The following is a 22,621-nucleotide window of genomic DNA, read 5'->3' on the forward strand; positions in this document are numbered from 1 at the left end:
TATCGAGTCTGACTCATTGTGATCATACAACTCTCGGATCCATTCTACCCTTAACATCATAATATAAGATTGATCAAATTTTATCAAGTTTAACTTATAATGATCATTAAATTCTTCGATCAGATCTACCACAGGATATAAGATTGATCAAATTCTATCGAGCCTTACTCATAGGGAACATGATCATTATCAAAAAAAAGACTGGCAAGCAAAAGGTATTTGAAAGTGAAAGCAAAAAGTAAGCGTAAATTCTAAAAGAAAGAAAGAAATGTGTACATCCACTTGATTCAATGTCATAGCAGAATTTAACAATCATATAACTTGAACCAATAATAAATACTACTAATCTAAAATATCATCATCTTCTTCACCTTCCCAAACTCATATAATTTCCAGTACTTCTCCCCTTTCTTCTGTCCCTTTTTCGTATCGCAAATGGCAACCTACTGATAAAGCTATTTGATGATTTTTCACCAATAAGAAACAGTAAGAGAGAACGAGTTAACGCACAAACTTCCAAACTTTGTGCATGATTTCATCGTCTATGTAGGGGCGCAATGACCACATGCTGGAGTAGCTCTCCAGTTCTCCAGAAGGTGAAGTGAGGTTAAGGGAAGAAACAATCTTTTCCTGATACAGGCAAAAAAATGGATTAAAATTACGCGCTTAGCTAATTCTAAGCAAACGGAAAAAGATTATTACCTGCATTGTGTAGTCACTTTTTACCATGGAGTATACCACTGCCATCATTATTGCAATATCAGTGATTTCATGTTCCAGAGGATCAACAGACGACGCTTCTGCCTACATTATTATAAAAGATCAGTTACTCGGGAAGCATAGATACGTGCAAGATCAGCCTAAAGATCATGATCGCTTTAGATATTTTTTTCCTTTAAGAAATAAGGACACATGAATGAACCATGTCTGTATTAGTAACTTAAATTGGAAATTTGAGTGAACATTACGAGTTAAAAGGATCTTACTTCATCATGACAGGTTTCCAACGGGTTTGTACTGTTGTCAACATTTAGTTCCCCCACTTGAGCCAAATTGCAATTTATCGATTGCACTACAGCTTCCGCTTCCTTTAAAAGACATGCAAGCTCATCAACTACAACCTTTGCTGCAATTAAATATCAGCATTTCATGATCTGAACTCCAAATCCAATTTGAAAATCACCTAATTGTTCACTTATCGTAAAAACTGTAAATGAAATTATTCTATGCAGGGTAATTCGAATAACAAACAAACCAATAGTAGCGCCATATAAGTTCTGAGGAAAACCCAGATTAACATCTTTGCATATAGAAGTAATGTGACTGTGGTCACACTCTTATACAACCTTCTCTAAAACCGAATGTATGAAGCCCCATATGTGTTCCAAATCAAGAGACTTTATTTGGTTTCATAAGTTGAATCAACCTTTTTATTCCTAACATGTTAATCTTAACGCAAGCCAATGTGTGTGGCATGTGCTGCTGAAGAAGACACCGCTTAACATACTTCTATTAGCCATACACAGTGGCAGAGCCAGAATTTTTAATAAGGGGGTCGAAATCTAGAAAAATAGACACACGAAGTAGCCGAAGGGGGTTCGACATCTACCAACAACAACAACATGCCCAGTGAGATCCCACTAGGTGGGGTCTGGGGAGGGTAAATTGTACGCAGACCTTGCCACTACCTCGTGGAGGTAGAGAGGCTGTTTCCGGGAGACCCTCAGCTCAAGAACACCAAATCTAAGTGACAGGAGAGATATATATAAAACATAACAGAAAAATACAAACGATAGCGTATAATCAACAAATGAGACAGTAACAACAAGAAAGTAATGCGATGCGTGAAACGCAATAAACATCATAAGGCTAGGTCTACTCCAAACTCTAACAACCCATAACCCTTGCAAGGGAAGACAACACGCTAGCCCTACTAACCTACAACCTTAATACGACATCTACCATATACCTAAAAAAATATTTTAACCATGTATAAATAATATAATTTTCCGCCAAAGGGGGTTCTCATTGTAAGGTGGCTCCGCCACTGGCCATACATAGATGACATTCTAGATCTCACAGGCAAAATTAACCGTGCGTTAGCATCTATAATTAACTTGGTGCGTTGGATCAGACGTTTTTCCTATCACTTCTTTGCTAGTTAGCTTAGTACAATTCAGACTTCCCCACCTATCCTACAATAGGGATTAATTTATCCCATCAAAATTCTCGGATGAAGAATTAGCAAGATAAAGCCATAAAAGCAAACGTACCAGAAACTTCTCCTAAACTAGCTATGTCCCAGCAACTATCTTGTGGTGTGTATGTGGTTGGAAAGGGACCGTAAGCGTTTTCATGGCATCACAACTTCAACCTACTCCCTCAAAACTAGATGCTTAGAAAGCCTATAGTTGGAACTACCTCACCCATGTTAATAGCGCAGACTACATTTTGGATTCTGTTAGCTCCATGACTTAAGAGCATAGAATGGATATACCCTGGTAGTGAAATTTCTTGCTACGTCCAGGTAAAGTAACAACATAAAGATGATATAGGAAAAAATTAATTCAAGACAGGGAATACCTTCATTTACGTGATTCTGAAGTCCAAGGTGGCTTGTATGTACTTCTGTGCAGAAGAAAACCCAAGTTGTGAAGAGAAATAACACCAAAACAAATCCAAGGAAAGAAATTGGAAACAAAAAAGGGGAAATTCGACTGGACTAAATGTGAAGACAGTAACAGCAACATAAATTAAATCATTAAGACAATTTTCCACGCCTCTTGTTAATATATACTATATAGATATGTGAAAGATTTGTACCAAGATATTTAAACAGTCTACTATATGGAAATGATATAAGCGAAACATAATTATAAAACCGAAACGCTGGAAGCGAAAAATAAAGATATAATACATTACTAAACACTCAAACTTTCCCACAACTGGCTGGTAAGTATTTCAACTTAGAGTATATATATCTTGACACCTCAACTCGTCTCCACTGTGTCAATTGAACACTCCATCTGATAAGATGATCATCTAGAAACCTCCAAAATTTATGTGCCACATCGGCATCAGGTGTTCGCGACACAATGGAGACGAGTTGAAGTGTTTAGTTGCCAATTGCCACCAAGTTAAGGTGTCTAGATATGCAATCTCAAAGTTGAACTACTACTTACTTGCCCGTTGAGGCCAAGTTTGAGTGTGTTTATGTATTATGCCAAAAAGAAATGACGAACCCCCTCCCCTTCCTCTTTTTTTTTCATTTCAAGCATGGACCTTAACTTACCGAACTGGCTTAGTAAAGTAGAAATCATTAGCTGTCAACTATTCATAGTCAGCAGTGGAAGAGGGTCATCGATTCTCCCGAGAGGTCACAATTGCTGCGAGCAAAGATATTAATGACGAGGAAGGCTTTTTTGTTATGCTACTAATCTGGTATGCAATACGTATCAATGCAAATAACTCAAATTATCGTAAAAAACAAGAGAAAAAAATTCTACAGCATCTTGTAAACTTACTCTGAAAAGCACCACCTCATATAATTCCTTCACATTAACTGTTCTTTTATATAGATAGATTCAAGATTTACGAAACACTTACACTTGGACATATTGTGTACAGAATCATGAGCATTCAAATATCCAGCTTCTATATAGGAGGAAAGCCTCTTGCTTTCATTATCTCTAATGATACGCTCGACCAATTCAGAATTCTTTTCAATTGGTTGACGCCGAAGATACTCTGACAAAAGCAGGCAAAATAAGCTATATTCATTATAGAGCACACAAAACATTAATTTTACTCTAGTAGTAGATTCATTCAAATGGATGCTACAACACTCACCAAGTCCTTGCTGAAATCCAACTAGTAATCTACTTCCCACTTCCACTAATTCATCAAACTTTGTAATCCTGAAATATAGAGAGAACTAACTTAGTGTAATACTTTGCAGAATTGTTCACCATTTTCAAATTACAACAAAAAACCCCGTGTATCCAGACCTTACCACTACCTCGTGGAACAGTTTTCAAACAAATCCTACATGCCAACCCATGTTAACAGTGTGAATTCTTTACTATCTGTTTAAACCCGGAAATCACATTCATTAATTTTTTTTAATTGTATATATAGCAGATGATGAACCCGTTAGCTGAGAATTCTGCAAAAACTACATTTTTAAAAATTTACAGAAAGTTCAAATCGGACATTTATCCATCACAAAATTCGAATTAAAATACATACAAATGTTGTTTGCTCGTGTAAATTGAATTAAAATAAAGTATAAAAGTAAGGAAGAACGAAGCAAATAATTTCTTGACTAAGAAAAAAAAACAGAAACAAAATCACGGTAGTCAGAGTTGTGTACCTAAGCATAAAATCTGAAAAAGTATGAAAAATCTTCTCTTTGGATTTATACAAGGTACAGCCATCTTCTATTTCCATGGCGAAGTGAACGGAAAACACTCTTTCACCGGCAATGGCTTCCGCCTGAAAGTTATCGGCGGCGATTTTGTTCTGTTTACCTCTTTAAGGAGTTTATAACCAAAATTTGAGCACATTTAGTCCAAAGTAACAAAATATACTCACTTCCCTCAGTAAATTAATTTGGAAACGTCATAAATGGTCCTGAACTATTGAAATAGCCCCTTAATTATACACTTATCGAATTTAGTCTTTTTAACTACTTAAAATCTATTAAGTTTGGTCTTTAAATGATACACTTATTGATTTTAGATCTTTAACTAATACACTTATTGATTTTTAGCCCCGTAACTAAAATTGTAAGTGTATAGTTAAATGATCGAATTATCTGATAAAGTTTAGGATAGTTTAAAGGGCTAAATTCGATAAATATATAGTTAAAAGACTATTTAGACCTACTCCAATAATTCAGGAACCATTTATGGCGTTTTCTTGAAAACCAACACATGTATAACTATAGGTGACAAATATGTAGATTGAGTTGAATTTAGACGGATTAAGATAGATTGAGTTAATAAGTTAGCGAGTTATTAAATTGTTCAAAATTATTTGGACTAAATGGACTATGCATTCATAACTCAACTTGTCTAACTCTAATTAAGTTTTAATTGTTCTATTTAGTTTTTATAATCTTTTTAATATCTTGTAAAACTATTATCTTTTGTTATTATAACTATATATAACATATTAAATTTAAAAAAAAAAAGAAAATTGAAACTATGTTTGACAAAATTTCTTATGAAGTGCTAGATATGGGCCCAAAGTTTAATGGATTGAAATAAGCTAATTTATAATCAATCAAAATTTCAACAGATAGAATGAATTACGATTTTATACACTGATTTTTACCATGTTTACATATGCATGAAGTTGAACTTAGATATAATAATAAGATTTAGTGGCGAAAACTACGACCGGTATTGAAATTGAACTCAAGTGTAATAAAATTTTCAGTTGCGCAAATAATTCTATACTTGAGGTGTTGTTGAAAGTTTGGTACGATTCAAGCAAATTGGGGTCTCAACTCTGTTATTGGTGCGAATTGGGGTCTCAACTCGATTATCATATTATTTGTTATTGCTATTGTTTTCCAATATGACTTCTTTACTACTATATTTACCTGACATACTTGATTTTTGATATTCATTACTATGGCTGAAGATCTACTAGAAACAATCTTTCTACCTTCACAAGAGTAAGTTGCGTACACAACACCTCTTCAGACCCCACTTATGAAGTTACACTAGGTGTGTTATTGTTGTCTTGTAACTTGTATAACTTGTGGTTGGATCAGAATAAACCAATATGAAGTTGCACGAGGAATGGTTCACGCCATTTTTGCTTCAAGTTTATACTAACACCTGGCCAATGGCCATACTCCTAATAATATACTTTATCCCCAATAATCTTACTTTACCATTACCTTTAGGAGGTGCCAAAGATGCCTCCTCACCTGGAAATGAGCAACTTTCTATCCAACAGTCATTTCACTTCAACCTTAAATTGAAATGTCCTCAAAATTCTCATACCAATAAGATAAAGAAAGAAGAAGAGATTTACTATAGGAGAAAAGAAAAATGAGTTTCTTGATGTCTCTCTTAGGAGGTTTTCTTCTCACGATGGTATTTTCTGTATCTAATGGAAACCCTTTAGTTCCAGCATTCTGCATATTTGGTGACTCTGTAGTTGATGTGGGAAACAATAACAACTTAAGCACTCTCATCAAGGCAAATTTTCCACCTTATGGAAGAGATTTTGTTACCCATAAACCTACCGGAAGGTTCTGCAATGGAAAGCTGGCCACAGACTTCACCGGTAATGTCTAAAACATTTCAATAATTGTCTCTGCAAAAGAAAAGTAAATGTCCTCTATTGTTTCTCATGCATGCATGTGTTTTATCCACAGCTGAATATCTTGGGTTCACTTCATACCCACCGGCTTACCTGAGCCGAGAAGCTAGAGGGAAAAGAGTTCTTACTGGTGTCAACTTTGCCTCTGCTGCTTCTGGTTATTATGAAAGGACTGCTCGACTGTTTGTAAGTACTCGAATATGTCTGAGAATAGAAATCAGTCGATTTTTAGAGGATGACTAACTTGGAAATGTCATGGTTTTTGCAGCGTGCTCTGACGTTGAAACATCAACTAAAATATTACAAGTTGTGGCAAAGGAAAGTAGTGAATCTGGTAGGGAGGACCAACGCTACTAACATTTTCTCAAGAGGAATACATCTTATAAGTGCAGGAAGCAGTGATTTCATGCAAAACTACTATATAAATCCACTACTCAACAGAGTCTACTCACCTGATCAGTTCTCAGATATCCTCATGAAGTCTTACTCTACATTCGTTCAGGTCCAACTTCCTCTTCTGTGTACTAATTGTTACCGCTTCTTCAACTGTTACCATAAACTAATTCTTAAATCCGAGCAACCTGCAGGGAATTACTTTGCATAACAAGAACATTATCAAATGAAAATGCAATTAGGACTAACCTTTTATAATGTCCTAACTCAAGATCATTGGACTAAAATTTACTACGTACGATAGTAAGAGCCCTAGAAAATAAATTTAAGTTCCAACTCTTATTTGACAAACGGGAGCAAGCAAGCACATGCACGAATCATAATAAGCACTTATCAAATTACAGAAAATTAGGATTGTTACAGGATGTACAAGGATGACATACACTTGACCACCAGGTAGACTTATCCTGAAACTAAGAAATAAGATCAAGCTGTATTTATATATCACAAACTAAGAAATATTATGTGTATTCATTTATACACACGCCAATCAGTATGTTAATATCAGTAGCGATCAATGTACAGAACCTCTATGATCTGGGAGCACGGAGGATTGGGGTTACAACTCTGCCACCAACTGGTTGTTTGCCAGCTGCCATTACTTTGTTCGGCAGAGGAACCAACAAGTGTGTTGCAAAACTGAACAAAGATGCTATCTCTTTCAACAAGAAGCTAAACAGGACATCTCAAAAGTTAAAGAGCAAGCTTCCTGGCATCAAGCTTGTAGTCTTTGACATCTACCAACCTCTCTTTGATCTGATCACAAAACCTGCAGAAAGTGGTAACATGCTGAGACTTTTTCTTCCTTCTCCTTTCCTACCTCTTTTCTCAAACTCGCTTATCCTTCAAAAGTATTGAAAGCACAAACATGTACAGAATTTTATTGTCAATTTTTTTAAAAAAAATTTGTCTCATATCTTGAAACTTGACATAGGAAGAAATGTAAATTTCTATAATGGGTTTCCTGCTACTGTACTAAAATAAAAAAGGTGAATTAGGAAATGTCCCCTTCTTGATCCATTTTTGCTGATAATATTCCTATTTTCCAGGATTTTTCGAATCAAGAAAGGCTTGCTGCGGGACTGGTACACTAGAAACATCATTCCTTTGTAATGCCAGGTCCATTGGAACATGCTCCAATGCTACAAATTATGTCTTCTGGGATGGATTTCATCCCTCACAATCGGCAAATGAGAAGTTAGCTCAAAGTCTGTTGGAACAGGGTTTTGACCTCATATCTTAAAGCCTCAACGCTGCAGAATGGTCGACTTTGTATGATAATGTTTATTCCTTTCGAACTTGAAAGAGGCTTTAGTCAGCCTTAGTTCATACAAGGGCTTAAGTATATTTCATATGATAGCAGTTACAGCAAGTACAAAATGTCTGACAGCTTTCCCAGCTTGGGAATATGTTTTTCGGTATTTGATGTACTGTCAAATGAAAGTCAACTGAAAGAACAGTATTCTGTAAGTCTTTGAGTCATCCCATGAGATGAGCTCTATTCAACACTAAATATTCTACTTGATTTCCTACCCATAATTTATTTATTTATTTTTAAAAAAGGAAGACCTGTTTAAATTAAAGTAAGTTATAAGTATTTCCATTTGTCATAAAAAAAAATAAAAAATCAATCTTCTGGTATCTTCTTTCTTTTGGCGGCGGGGAAGGAGAGGGAGTTGATCTTTTGCTAGCTCTAGTGTTCACAAACAAAGAGAAAACCACTTTACCTGCGCAATAGTTATGAAAGTTCGAAACCAGCATTGGAACTGATAGCATATAGAAGCTTTGCTCTCAAGGTGTTCTGGCGTTTGTATGTTGGAAGCTGTCAAAGGCAGAAGGAAAAATACAGATTATTGGAATATGTTCGAGTTAAAAGAGATCTTGTTGTTGAAAGCTACCTTGATTTTCAATTTGACAAAATATGAGTTGGATTAGGTCCATTCAATGCCTCAAACTTAACGTAGTTTAATTTAACTGTACCTTGAGGGTGTTGTAGCAAGTAGACGCTGAAGGGAGCCGATCAACATCCTGTCCCCCGAATGTCGCCAATAGTGGCAAATCACAAGAAACCTATATTTACAAAATTTCATTACTATTAACCACTGGTTATCAAGGCATTCCATTTAAATTTTGGTATGTACATTTTCTCTAGTTTTCCTTTCCCTTTATTTCAAAACTTTTTGGTATTTTATTTGTTTTCATGGCCATCTCCCCCCTCCCTCTTCACCCTAAAAATGAAAAACAACAAGATAAAAACAGGCCTTTAGAACATAAAGAAGTGCAACAAACATCAGGTAGCCAGAAGAGTAAGATTTTTAACAATGCTGGTGTTGAGTGATTACTGGGAAGACGAGAAGCAAAAACAGCATGTAATCAATAAAAGTATGTACGAGGAGCCACTTTCGAAAACTCACACACAAGAACAAGTACATCATGCCGATAAATGCCAGAAAGTTACTGAAAATGTGTAAATTAAGTTGTTTAGGATATTAATTTAAGAAAAAAGGAATATTCTTGCCGATTGTTAGTTTAAAGAAAACAGCATGACACATAATGTGGCCATATCAAGTGAAGCATTTGTTTCCTTTTATAATTTGATTATTTTATAAAATTTGGTTTCTTGTTAGGGAAGGGTATTTCTGATTAGTTTTAGTTTGTTCCTATTAGAGTGGGACAATCTACAAGAGTTTTCTCTGCATAACCTTCCTCAAACAACTGAGAAACATGGAAATAAAAGATTGTAAAAAAAAAGACTGCCTGGTGCACTAAGCTCCTGCTAAGTGCAGGGTCCGGAGAAGAGCAAGACCACAAGGGTATATTGAACGCAGCCTTACCCTGCATTTCTGCAAGGAAATGATAGATTGTATCCATACTTCACCAAAATCAAGACTGCCTCCTTTCTGCCTCCATAAGGCATAAGATACCGAAATACTGAATGAGTCTGAGCTCATCCAGACATCTACATATGACGATGCACTATTTAAAGTTTCAAACCTCAGCCACATTTGCACCTCTGCAACAGTCACTGTCAGCCAGTGGCTTGCAGGAGAAAGTTAGTATCCTAGCACTAACACATTAGGGTTGAACTCAATTAGGAGACATGGGTCCTGTTCAGTTCCACACAAATTTCCAATCTACGGAGAAGATAAAATCTGGTTGTTTGCCCCAAATTCCTGTTTCTTTATGAGGATTTTGCAGAAATTTTTTAAAAGACGCAAAACTGATAAATATCATCTATCCTGCATTTTCCATCCAAAGTGAAACACTGGAGCCGGTATACCAGTTTCACATCAGTTCACCAACCAATAAAAACTTTCCCTGCGCCCGGGTTCTTTCGGCAGCTTAACTCTCAATAATTTTACCCCCTTGTTATACTTTCACCATTGTCGGTTGACCATTTTGAATTAACACTGCCTATTTACCACTTCACTCAACATCCAGAAAAAAAAATACGGTGCTCATTATTAACCTAGCACAAAATCTGGTAATAAAAGCCTTCTTATCTGTTTATCATCTTCATGTGTGCTAGGTGGTTTCGTGATTTGGGGGGAAGGGACAAGAAAGTGTATACCTTGTGAATGGTGAAGGTTGGCTGCAGATATTTGAATCCAAGCAAAGGAGCTCGCGAACAACTTGTCACAAACTTAAGCAGCAAACACCGTTCTTTTGGTTCAAAACTAGCAAATACCTAAACCACAAGAACAATTAGTTAGAAATGCTTAATTGTCTTCAATGGTTTATTCTCCTACTCTAACACTTGCCACCACATACATATGACTAGATAACACCAAACAATAAAAAGATCTTTGCTTAGACCAAGTTCCTTCTGTCGAGAGATGTTTGTTTGAAACGGTTCAAGTAGACAATGATGGATATCACATTTGAAGTTTCTTAACATAAAAAGAAAAAGAGAAGGAGAGGGATAATTCATGCATACCTCCCAAAAGAGTTTAACTGTCCGACTTCCTTCGGTGTAACCTCCAGTATAGCGTGTATTCTTCCTTAAATCATCAATGTCAATATCATGGTTTCCCCCTGAAAGCAACTGGATAAAACTTTAGATTAGCTGAAATGAAAGCATGCAGTCCAGCAAAGAAGAGCCTTTGTAATTCATGTGGCTTTCAACTTATTCTCATACCACATAAAAGCATATGCACTCTATCTAATTTATTTATGCCTTCCATTCTATTGTCTGCATGTCATGTCAGTTCCTTAATTTTAAAGAAATGTGGAGAACCAGATAAGATAAAACAAAAATTGCAGAGGTATTGCCAATACATTCAGCATTTACAAGCCAATCGTTGATTCGAACAAGCAAAGAGATAAGGAAGTCTAAAACTAGCATGGAAAGAACAAGGAAAGATCAATTGATGGTAGAATCTCATACCCCATGAGGAATACAGTAACATTCTATGGATTGATGGTAGGATGACAGAGTAAGCGCATACATAACTCACCTTTGCCCACACACATAGCAACTACATGCACATGCAAGTATATATGCATCTGTAATAAAGCACAAGTCGAAATAGAGAGGCATCTGCCTCTATTTTGCAAGAAACAATAAAATCACAGGGTATGCAATCAAAATCTATGTTATGCATCCAATACAACTTCACGACTATTCCTTACAGGTGGATTTCATTTAGCAGGTTTTATTTGTGTTTTGCAGGATCCAAACTCATACCCATATCAGACCTGTTTGATGTAATTAAATTAAGTCAAATGAAGAGTCCATGTTACATAGATTTTGTTCTACTAACCACCTCCTAGGTCAAGCTTTACATGAAAACTCAGGCTATAACCTGCTACAGTATATGTGGAAGGGGTAAACAGTAGGGAAAGAAAATTGTACACAGAGCTACTAAAACTGAAACACAAAATTCTGCTAAAATATGCACAGACGGAATTACCGGATTAAATTCACTTGCATTAAACAACTTTAACCAGGAAGGGGATATAAGGTCCGTCAGTCCTCTATAGAATGCATTTGAGAAAGGAATTATCTGCCATTGAGAGCTGGAAACAATAAGTCACCAATACCAGCAAAATGGGGATCTCAAAGTAGGAGCACAAGTATCAATACCTGCCGATTTAATTTAAAATCTGCCATTGCATGAACATATTGCAACATGTTTTCTTTTGTTACAGAAATATCCTTGCCACCAGGTTTAAGCTCAATAACAATGTGTTTCCCCAATGACTCCTCAGTAACTGTAAAATCCAATGCGAGGTCCTTGACATCACCATCATAGTGCTGCATAGACCGAAACCAAATATAATTCTTCTGCACAGTTCCATTAAAATTGGATATGGATATATAGAGGCTTGGGGTTGTTGATTATGTAAGATTGAAACTTTATTACTGTCCTCATTAGATAACTTCTTTTGTTTTTGATAATGGTCATAACTTCTTCTTTTTTTGAGAATGGTAACATTACTGTCCTAGTTAGATAATTATCATTAATATAAGTACAAATAGGTGTGTCTATATTCCATATTAATCAAATCACTAATACATTTTTATCCTTAATTTTTCATAAATTATCGGAGCCATAACGATCTTTTAAGAGACGACTTCTTCGATTGGTAATGATCTTATAAGAGACCTAAGTAACTTCAGTTATCTACTGCAGCCCTCTTACTTCCCGATATAGTTCCAGCAGCACCATTCATCTTAAATTCAAATGCCTTCTTCAACGAGTGTTCTGGAAACACCACTCCTCTTATCAGTTACGAGCCCTGCAGTGTCACCTCTTTCCACCCATTATTTCGCCACTATATTAAGCAACTGTTGTAATTTTCTGATAGTCAGAACCTTTTTGCAACTTTTCTTTAGGCAATTCTCGAAAACATGGAATTCACTTATTGAAAGATTGACAGCTTATGTAGCAAATTACACTAAGTTCCTTCAGTTTCGAACACTTAAACAATCGTCTCCACAATTATTATATGACATTCAAATCAGTAATCATATTTCTTGTGTTTCCCAGTCCTCCACTCTGACCTAAAATCATTAACTCGGGAGCTTACTATCACCTTTCTGGTAACAATTCTTTTTTTCTTGACAAGTCCCTGGTAATAACTTTTTTTCTATGCTATTTCTTCATCAATAAATCAATATGGCATCAGAGTAAGTAGAGACAATTTACACAATTACAAAAGTGGGCACATTTATTTTATCATTTTAGGTTTCCAACATGTTCCATCACATGCAGGGTTAATTCTTTTTTCTTCACCCAAACACATGAAAATATTTCCTGACCAGTGACGGTGAAACTCAAACCTCCAAAATCTCAAGGTGCTTTAATTTGAAAACTTAACAGGAAGGAAGAAAGAGATTATTAAGCGCTGAAAAGGCACTTAAGAACAAAATAAATTGGAAATGAATGTTGAAATCAACTTCTCACCCCTAAGCTAAAATTCTTTGTGGACTATTTGCTTAAATATAGTAGAGATAAAGTGATTAAAGAGTTATTTTTTAAAGTGATAAAGTGCTTAAAGAGTTTTTAGAACCTTCTGTTATATGCAAATAGAAAAATGTTTTCTTCTACCAATGTTGATTTTGGGTAGATAGAGTTTCCTACCCTTTCAACAGCTCTTTTAAAGCACATCAAGGTGACCATCACAAGGAGTAATTAGCTACTCATTTTTGCTTGTCGTTTAGTCATCTGTAACTCTTAAGAATGAAATTTCTGGAATTGATTAGAAGCATTTACCTTAACATACATAAGATTCCTGTATAACTCAGGATCAAGTGTAGACAATTCATCAAGAAAGCTATAGCGGCCCAACAGCTTTTGGACAAAAACATGTGAAAAGGAATAATCTAGCAATATTCCTTCATAGAGTGCTTTGCCAACGATTCTCCCCAGAAACTCGATCATCTGAATTCCATTGTCCAAAAATCTTGCAGCTGTATTAGGAATTAGATGTCTATCTGAAGTCAAGGTCTGTGTGAACAGGCCATACCTTACAAAATAGAACCAATTACAAAGATCTCAAGTCATTTCAGAGAGCAAAAAAAGAGACGGCTAACTTGATAAATACATGAGCAAAGGCAACTCACTCAGGTGAGAAGGCTGCTTTGGCTATTTCTGTCAAGAATTCCTTGGATAACCCACCATAGTCCAGGCCAGCCTCTGGAAGACCAGACTCATTCACGAAAGAGACATGGATGCCGGACTTTAACTTTGATCCTAAGTTATTTAGTTGCTGAAATCCATCTTCAATAATATGACCACGACGAATTACTATCTCGACGGAACGTCCACCAGGTCCAAGAACTTCACCAGCCATTTTTCTCGATGCCTTATCCATGTTGATGAATTCTCTAAACATCTCAACCCTGCCAAGGACCAGAAATGATTTAGATCATTGCTAGACCAGAAGAAAACAACTGGGACCCTTTGATTTGAAAAGGCTACAAACACTTGCATGTGTGATTCCAAATTATACCCCTGATGCAAGAACTACACATTTGAATTCATGTAAGTCGACATAGCAACATCTCTTTGTCTAGAAATCAAAAGCAAATTATTCTTTTTATGATTACATTGGACCTACGAGACTGACCTCAGCGGTTTAAGCCACAACATGCAACATCATCATATACAGTGGTGACCAACATATAAGTATAATTCCAAATTATTAAGGAAATACACGGAAAATTCACACAACCATGTTGCACATGTATTTATGCCAGTCAAATATTAAAAGGACGGAGCATAAGTCCATAAAGCTTCTTATTGGCAACACAAAAAGGAGGTTAATGTATTTATACTGTAGACAAAGGGTCGAACCAAAACCCCAACCTAAAAAAATGAAGACTAAACTACCTCAATTCATGATTAGAAATTTTACACTCCAGGGTGCTAAAGGCAATAGCAGTCGGCGTTAAAAAATACTACTGTCCCAAATCAATTTGGTGGTGTTGGTGTCATTGACTTCCTCACCCCAGCAGGGGCTTCAAGAAGATACCTTAATCACATGATGATGACGTTCAAATGTTTAAAAATTACGTGCCTAGTAACATAAATTGGGACGGCTGGAGTACCATATATCTTAACGTGGACGAGCAAGACTAAGTAGGCGTTTGGCCATGCGATATCATATCACGATATGGTATCGTGAGATGAAATCAGCATTTGGACATGCGATTTTACGCTGACTTCATCTCATGATTTCATATCATGAGAGGTGATACCATATTCTCCAAAAACCATGATATGGAATCACCATGTGATTTCATATCATGATTTGAGATATTTTAATACAATAATTGATCCATGAGTTTATATTTTGTTAAAACAACCCCACATTTATATCTACTAACCATTTGTTTCATATGTAAATAAAATTTATAATCACATCATTACTTTTTAAAATTTATTATTCTCACCAATATAAAATTTATTATCACTTTAAATTTGGTGAATATAAATGATAAAGTAGAAATTCATTTGGTGAATATAAATGAGAACAAAGGGAGTAATACTTTTTTGATTTTTCATAATAAAAAAAAACGTCTTAATCTTATGACTAAGCATAATATTGATAAAAGCCAATTTTCATTGGCGGTGCCGCACTTTCTTAATCTTAGTATTTGCAAAATGTTCGTTCACATGACTGAAGGATATCAAGTCCAATTGATTGAGGACTTAGGAAAATTTGATCAATTAGTTATTAATATTTAGTCAAGTGGACTAGTTATAATTTTTTTGATTAAATTTTATTAGAAGTGTTTTTGACTCAAACTTGTGGTAACTTTTTAAAATTTCGTTATTCAATAATATTTAACTATTGATTTTTCTTGTAAATAGTTAGAAGTTAGTGATGTTTGTTAATTTTTATCTTAGTGCATTTAACTTCTAAGTTAATATTTACTCACTAATGTATGTTTTTTTTCTACTTTATAGGTTATTTGTAAGAGTAGTTGAGAGATATGAACATATCAAGTACAATTTATGTTCAATTTTTTTTAATTAAATTAAAGTTAGATGAAACAATTATTTAACTGAAGAACAAATAACTTTGTAATAATTTATTATGCGATTTTATATTTTTTGTTTATTTGATAAGATTGAATAAACAATTGGGGCTATTTTAATAGTTTTACAACTTATGAGATTTTTATGTTTATGAGAAAATATACAACACAAAAATTCCATATCACATGTCCAAACAAACCGTCAATTTCATCTCATGATTCCATATCATGATACCATATCATGATACCATATCGCATGGCCAAACGGGCCCTAAAACAAAAATAAGAACAAACAGATAAGAATCTTAACTAATTCACCCAAACAAGAAAAGATGAAGAGCACAGAGCGTCGCAGACAAAACCCGTGAGCTGTCAATGTCAAGCACAGGAAAGGAGCATTTGGACAAACTCTAGACAGTAAAAACTGTCAGAATAAACTTAAAAGGTAAATGAATGATGACAGCTTATGATGAGTTTTTCATGTCGAAACTACCTTTCTTCAAATGGGAAGATGTGTGGGATAACAGTAATGATGGAGCCCATGCTCAAAGTGGTTGAGGCATCATCACCGTTTGAAGTAGCTGACAAAACTTCATGAGTCCTGGCAGCTACAGCACTGGGTGGCCGATTATTTCTACCTGGTGAAAGCCACAAAGTGGGAGGGCAAAATTGGTGCCTGCAATCCCTTTCATACAATAAATGAAGACATTTGATAGCAGAATCTGTCAGAGGTCTAGTTTTAGGACCAGTACTGTGCGACATTGTATTATAAACCAATGTATTCAACACCGACACAATTTTCTGCTGCTGCTCCAATGTAAAGGGGACCTACATTCACGTAACTCTTACTTTTAGGACATATTAATATCATTCTAATGACATTGGAAAATCAAATATAACTTGAAATATTTAAATTAAAAAGAAATCTGACCTGTTTCTCATAAAACTCTAGGTCATCAAGAACTAACAACAGGTGTGAATAACTAGCGCAAAACAGATGTAGTAGACAAGACAAATCTTTTGATAGGCCATCAGGACCCTGCCTTAGCAATTCAATGTCCCACATATCAGAATAATGCTTGTCAATGTGCGCTGCTTTTGATTTTCCATCAACTGGATCCACACTTTTGAACTCAGTTTGTGATTTCCCAGTTATCTTTTGAAATACGCTAGCCCATTTGTTGCCTATATCTTTAGAAGAATGTTTTTGCTTTCTCTCAGAAGCTTCAAGAATCTTGTTTTCAGAAATTGTACTTTCATCCAAATATTTGCCCTTACTGACAAGATTCTTTCCTTGAAAAAGTGATTCATCGAGGGTTCCCCACAGGTTGGAAAGAAACCCAGGAGTAAAAGACAGCATGTTGAGGACTGGCATTGCCCCTAGCACCGGATTCAAAATAGAAAATATTCTGAGCATCCATGAATAGTAGTAAGCAACATCAAGCAATTCACAGCTCCCAGAAGATTCTGCTCCGCATAAGGGTAAACTTTCAGCTTTCTGAATGAGACCATCTTTCTCCAACACTAAAAGTTCCATCAGATGCCTCTGCAGCCAAACAGGCTTAAAGAGGCTCATATACGACATCTTTAAGGATCCAAAAGTTGTCTCGACTTCAACAGAATTTCCGTCACCTTGAACTTCTTGGTTCTCCTTTCTCACCCATCCAGCCCTTTCAATCTGAGACAATAATTTCTCCGTCAGCATAATCACTACACGGACATAGGATTGACGGTCTAAACCAGACACTAACTTTCCAGAATCTAAATTATTGCTTTCACTGCCTGCAGCAAGGTATATAAAATTTCCAAGAGCCCAACCAACTGGTGGCATCTCCCTGTTGTGAGAAGAACTTGTCATCTGATCCATATCTGACATATCCTTTAGAATTTGCTCCTTTGACATCTGCCATCACCTGTCACAGTTTGATCAGTCCCTTCGCATTCTAATAGCCATAACTGCATCAGAAATAACGCAAAATATGGATGCTAATTCAACTCTGGAAAGGTATCAGTATAGTAATTTGCACAACAAACTGTAGATACAGAGATGATCACCAAAATGGAATTGGTAAGTGCTATTGCAGGCTGCCTCAGCAATTTAGTTAATGTGAGTCATCATAAATTCAAGGAATAATACATAAAAACTTCTCTAAATTTGGCTCCATTTGCAACTTACACACCTAAACTAGGAAGTGATTATATTACCCCCTGAACTTCCTTTTTACCTATCTATTAACACCTTGAAGTGCCAAGTGGCATAGAGAAGTTTCAACTCTTGTATGGTGCACTCGAGCAAAGAAAGAAATATATAAAAAGAAACTATATTGACTTTTTGTTTTCCAAACGACTTTCATTGGTTACAACTATTTGTTCCAACTGTGTATCTTTTTTCTTGCTTTTTCTTGTTTACTTCTCTCATTTATTTATTTTATTTGTTTAGAATGTTGGATCAGATCCAAGCTTTTCACAGATATGATGGGGGAAAATGGATTCCATACACTGCTTTAGTTAAACAAACAATTTATTAGTAAAATGCCACATGTTTAAAAAGTCCACGTGATTAGAGTGTGAAAAAAAAAAAAAGGAAGTTCAAGGCTGTAATACAAGTGCCTCATAATTTAGGCGAATAAGTTGCAAATAGGGCCAAGTACTATAGCAAAATTCAAAAATAAATTATCAGTTAATTTCAAAAAAAAAGTTTATATATATATATATATGTTTGTTCAAAATTTGAAGTATTTCCATATGTTTACAATGAAGTGGATCTAATCAACTTATTCTTGTGGTTGTCTGGTAGATTTTCTAGCCCAAACTGACAATAATATTGTCCCATAGACACACTGCCTTAAAATTATGTAGGTACGGGCATATACGCTCATATAGTTAGTTGCAACAATTCCCTTTACTTTGACAAACTTACCAATAGTATCCTCAAGCAAGGCGTTAACACAGACTTGTGTTTCAAAGGAGGAATCAACACCACTGGTAACCGTTGAGCAAACCAAGGTATTGTGAGTAGATAAATACAGTATTGCTCCGCAGCACTCTGAACTTCTAGCAAGTCATTTTTATTATCCCCAACTAGATTCACGACATGAAATGGCCGTAGTGCTAAAGTAATTGCACTTGCAGTTATCAGTAACTGCTCATCTGTCTGAGAAGACAAAGTCACCTGAACGGAACTAGGAGCCTCAAGTTTACAAATGTACCTCCTTACAGAATTGTATAGTCCACTTTTAATACTTCCCATGAACTGAACTAAATCCCTAACAGCCATTAATGGACCCTGTATATTGGTATTGCTGATGCATTTCCAACCTTTCACATCAGTCAGAATTACTGCCAAGCGCATTGCTAATGATGCAAGTAGAGCATCGTTACTCTTGTGACAAGAATTATCATATTCTGTTAAAATAAACAAGCAAATGGTAATCAACTTCTTTGCTTGATAATTCCAAACTTTTCTCTCTTCCACGGATCCAGTAGCCATTGAGCAAAAGTTTTCATTGGGATCTAAAAAAGAAAGAAGTAGACAGATAAAGTCAACGTACGCTATAACATAATCAACTTAACTGACAAATAGCAATGGATAAATGCCAGATCATGCAAGGGGTAGGATTTTTAAAAATAAGGATTTATAGCTGGTATTTGTGCTTTTATGGTTCAAAAAAATAGGGAAACGGATTGTTTTCTTTCATCTTTTTATAGTATGTAAGTGAGTAAAAGGTAAACAATCATTATTCCATAACCAGCCATCGAATTGTTGAGAGTGTGTATGGTGCACAATTTAGCATCCTGATGAATTGTGATCCAGAGAGACGCTCAACATCATTGCAAAGTATTTCAGATACAGTCTTTATTATTTAATGTTTTATCTTTGATAAGGTTCTTTGTTATTATATGCTTCTAGAAGACAATGATTCTTCTTTCTTTCTGTTTTTTCTATTTCATTAATAACCCAATGCAGCTGGGAGCAGAACATCCACCAATTCAATGAATATAACTTTTTCGAAATTAAAAAAGGACTGGATTAAAGCACTTGTCAGGTGAAGCTTAGAAATATGGACATCATTCTGACAAAGAAGAGTTATTCTATAACCATATTTCATATGAACTCATAAAATGTAGAAGGAGACATCGAGACATGGGATACTTTTCTTGCCAAGACTTGCAAAACACAATTGTTATAGTAAGACAATCATGACTACAAAATTTGAATAGAAACTTAAGCACTTGAAATATATAAGAATAGCATACTTGTTGAGTTTATGCTCTCCAGGATAACTCCAAAACAACTCCTGATGCAATCTTTTTCTCTGGGTTGAATTCTTGGATATCGCGCCAACAAGAATGTAGTAAAGAAAAGAAAAGGCCTCAGAACTTGGCTGGATATAGACGATTTCTTTAGAGGAGAAAGATGACTATTTATCAATGATTCCCACTGCTGCTGAAACTCCAGGGCTATACGTTTTTTAACATGATAACGATGCCAAGCTCTCTGCACATATTTTAAGAAGCCGCATTCATAGTTGGCATCACACTTGAAGATGAGATCAAAACATTGTTTTCTTACAAGGCTTTAAGAATGCTACTGGTTTATATAAAAACTTCAAACAACAAAAGGATCATAATGAAAGAAAGCACAACACTATTTCTGCTGTATTATACAAAAGTGACCTCAACAAATAAAAAAATTGCAATGTGTATGCATATCAATGAATGATAAACCTTCAAACCACAGAACCACAAAAAGATTTATCATGTTTGCAATAAGAAAGAGATTACAGATTCCGAGTATCTATTTGTTCTTTCTAGTCCATTGTGATGGCATATTATTCAAGCTTCAATTTTACTTCTGAAGTTCATCCAAATAGCTAAATACATATCAAATTCTAAAACCAAAAAGATAGTCAACAAATAAAGTAAAATAGCCTTTCCTCTTTCTCCCGATAATTGACTTGGATTCCCCAAGTTTTCAACCCCCCATTATCTGCATTTGATTGTTATCTATACTGAGGTACATTAACCACTTAGGCAAAAATATACACCTCATCAAAATGAACCTTTTCCTTTTGCCTTTTCTTTTCTTTCATAGGTGACTTCACAAAAATTATAAGCACAAAATATACTCTTCAATATCAGGGTATAATCAGAGGCGAATCTAGGATTTTTCGAACATGGGTGCACCAAGTAAAATGTATTGAAGTGAGAATTGATCCTTAATTCTCAAGGTCAAAAGCTCAACATCTAACCATGTGGACCATTTAGACTTCTTGTAGTACAGGTGTAAGAATATAGTATTATACAAAATCTTAAAAAATATACATATAAAATATCTAATTTTACGAAGAGACCACGGGTGCGGGTGCCCTATTTTTTGGCTGTAAATTCGCCACTGGGTATAATAACTCCTCGGCTTGTTATTTAATTCAAAGAGAGTAAAGCACAATCAGAACATGGTCTCTTAAGATATTTCTAGTTAGGACTACGATCAATTCACTCTGAAACATAAAGTAACAAGACCATAACTGTGTGCCCCTGCCTTAAAAGATCTCAACTCATGAGCCTCACCTCCAACTTATTTGAGGTCTTTTCATTTTTAGGTAACTTATTTTTTTCATTAATCACCCGAATCAAAATTACAAAGCAAGCTAATTACCACAGTTAGCTTAGTCTCACTGCTAATAACTCCGTATCCAAATGCTATCTACCATCAACCTCACCAAACTAAATAACTAGGAGTCATTACTTTACAAAATCCACGACTGCGCTACATCTTTTGCACCCTTTGGTGCTCTAACATCACAAGCATAAGCAAAATTCCTAGTCAATCTAAGGTCATCCACAGCCAGTCATTTGAGGTTTTAAGGTGCTTTTGACATAGTAATTTTACTATCGCGACAATGAAAAGCCATTAAGTTTAGCTTATAATTACATGATCATCTACAACTTATTCGAGGTTTTAAGGTGCTTCTGACACAGTAGTTTAACTACTGTTACAATGAAAATCCACCAAGTTTAGCTTATAATTATCTGATCATCTCCAACCTATTCGAGGTTTTAAGTTGCTTCTGACACAGTAATTTTAACTATTGAGACAATGAAAAAGCCACTAACTTCAGCTTATAATTATATGATCATCTCCAACTTTTCAAAACATGTCGTGAGCACTTTACAAGCTAAAATAAAGTCATACTTCACGATCAAATCAAACATTGGCTCACGGCTATTTTTAAGCTAATAAATCCCGATTCACTGACCTGAATTAACCGCGCGGCAGCAGTAGCTCGCCGAGTAAAATTCCTCAACGCTCTCTCTTGTGAAACTTTTTCCAAAAGCACATCCCTCGAAATCTCCTTCGCACTTGAGCCTCGCAATGAAACCTGATCCAAACGGATAAACAAAATTCAACAAATTACTGGAATTCAAAATCATGCAAACAAAAAAAATGATCAATTTGATCAAATTCGCCGGAAAGGATAACAATTAACAACAACAATGATGATTATTATGCATATATAGACGAACCTGGTTCTTTCGAGATTCGCTCATGGCGGATTAACAGGAAAAAAAATGACTTTTGATGCAAAAGCTTGAAATGAATTGAGATTTGAGAATATGGGGATATGACAATTGGTTGAGCGGGTTTGTTTTTTGACCCGACTCCTAACCGAAAATGCAATATCCTTGTGGTGTTGTCATTTCGTAAACAGTTTAATTAATTTTACGAGATACTTATTATTTTCTACAAACAATGAATACTGTAACAAGTAATTTTATCAGAAAACGCTAGAACGGATTGAAGAAATTATCTAGTATTTAATTTCTACTGGAAATTGA

The 22,621-nt window shown here is 35.3% G+C and overlaps 3 protein-coding genes across 4 annotated transcripts; 1 reads left to right on the forward strand and 2 right to left on the reverse strand.

Annotated features, from left to right (window-relative positions):
* Positions 1-235: 235 nt before the first annotated feature.
* Positions 236-4,588, reverse strand: LOC125824479 (uncharacterized). The gene is made up of 7 exons (XM_049503864.1): positions 4,373-4,588; positions 3,850-3,917; positions 3,607-3,747; positions 2,584-2,625; positions 987-1,126; positions 703-804; positions 236-630 (listed from the first exon to the last, which is right to left on the reverse strand). Exons 1-7 carry the CDS (start codon positions 4,447-4,449, stop codon positions 502-504), a joined length of 699 nt encoding a protein of 232 aa, XP_049359821.1. The 5' UTR covers positions 4,450-4,588; the 3' UTR covers positions 236-501.
* A 1,462-nt stretch (positions 4,589-6,050) lies between these two features.
* LOC125823868 (GDSL esterase/lipase At5g03820-like) lies at positions 6,051-8,082 on the forward strand. The gene is made up of 5 exons (XM_049503238.1): positions 6,051-6,303; positions 6,395-6,525; positions 6,608-6,841; positions 7,318-7,573; positions 7,842-8,082. Exons 1-5 carry the CDS (start codon positions 6,066-6,068, stop codon positions 8,033-8,035), a joined length of 1,053 nt encoding a protein of 350 aa, XP_049359195.1. The 5' UTR covers positions 6,051-6,065; the 3' UTR covers positions 8,036-8,082.
* On the reverse strand, positions 7,108-22,363 carry LOC125823857 (E3 ubiquitin-protein ligase UPL7). Of its 2 annotated transcripts, XM_049503230.1 has the most exons (15): positions 22,310-22,363; positions 22,042-22,164; positions 20,039-20,279; positions 18,702-19,294; positions 16,713-17,684; positions 16,275-16,609; positions 13,862-14,140; positions 13,512-13,764; positions 11,879-12,049; positions 11,706-11,798; positions 10,730-10,837; positions 10,364-10,480; positions 8,773-8,862; positions 8,520-8,614; positions 7,108-7,561 (listed from the first exon to the last, which is right to left on the reverse strand). In XM_049503230.1, the coding sequence occupies exons 1-14, from the start codon at positions 22,331-22,333 to the stop codon at positions 8,531-8,533; spliced, it is 3,483 nt and encodes a 1,160-aa protein (XP_049359187.1). In that variant the 5' UTR covers positions 22,334-22,363; the 3' UTR covers positions 7,108-7,561; positions 8,520-8,530. The 2 variants fall into 2 exon arrangements, 1 of the variants encoding a protein (XP_049359187.1); XR_007442742.1 differs by lacking the exon at positions 7,108-7,561 and having other exon boundaries at positions 8,596-8,614; positions 10,730-10,827.
* Positions 22,364-22,621: the final 258 nt, after the last annotated feature.

The sequence above is a fragment of the Solanum verrucosum genome, unplaced genomic scaffold (assembly GCF_900185275.1).
Source record: "Solanum verrucosum unplaced genomic scaffold, falcon-dt-bn FXZP01000125.1, whole genome shotgun sequence".
Taxonomy (NCBI): Eukaryota; Viridiplantae; Streptophyta; class Magnoliopsida; order Solanales; family Solanaceae; genus Solanum; species Solanum verrucosum.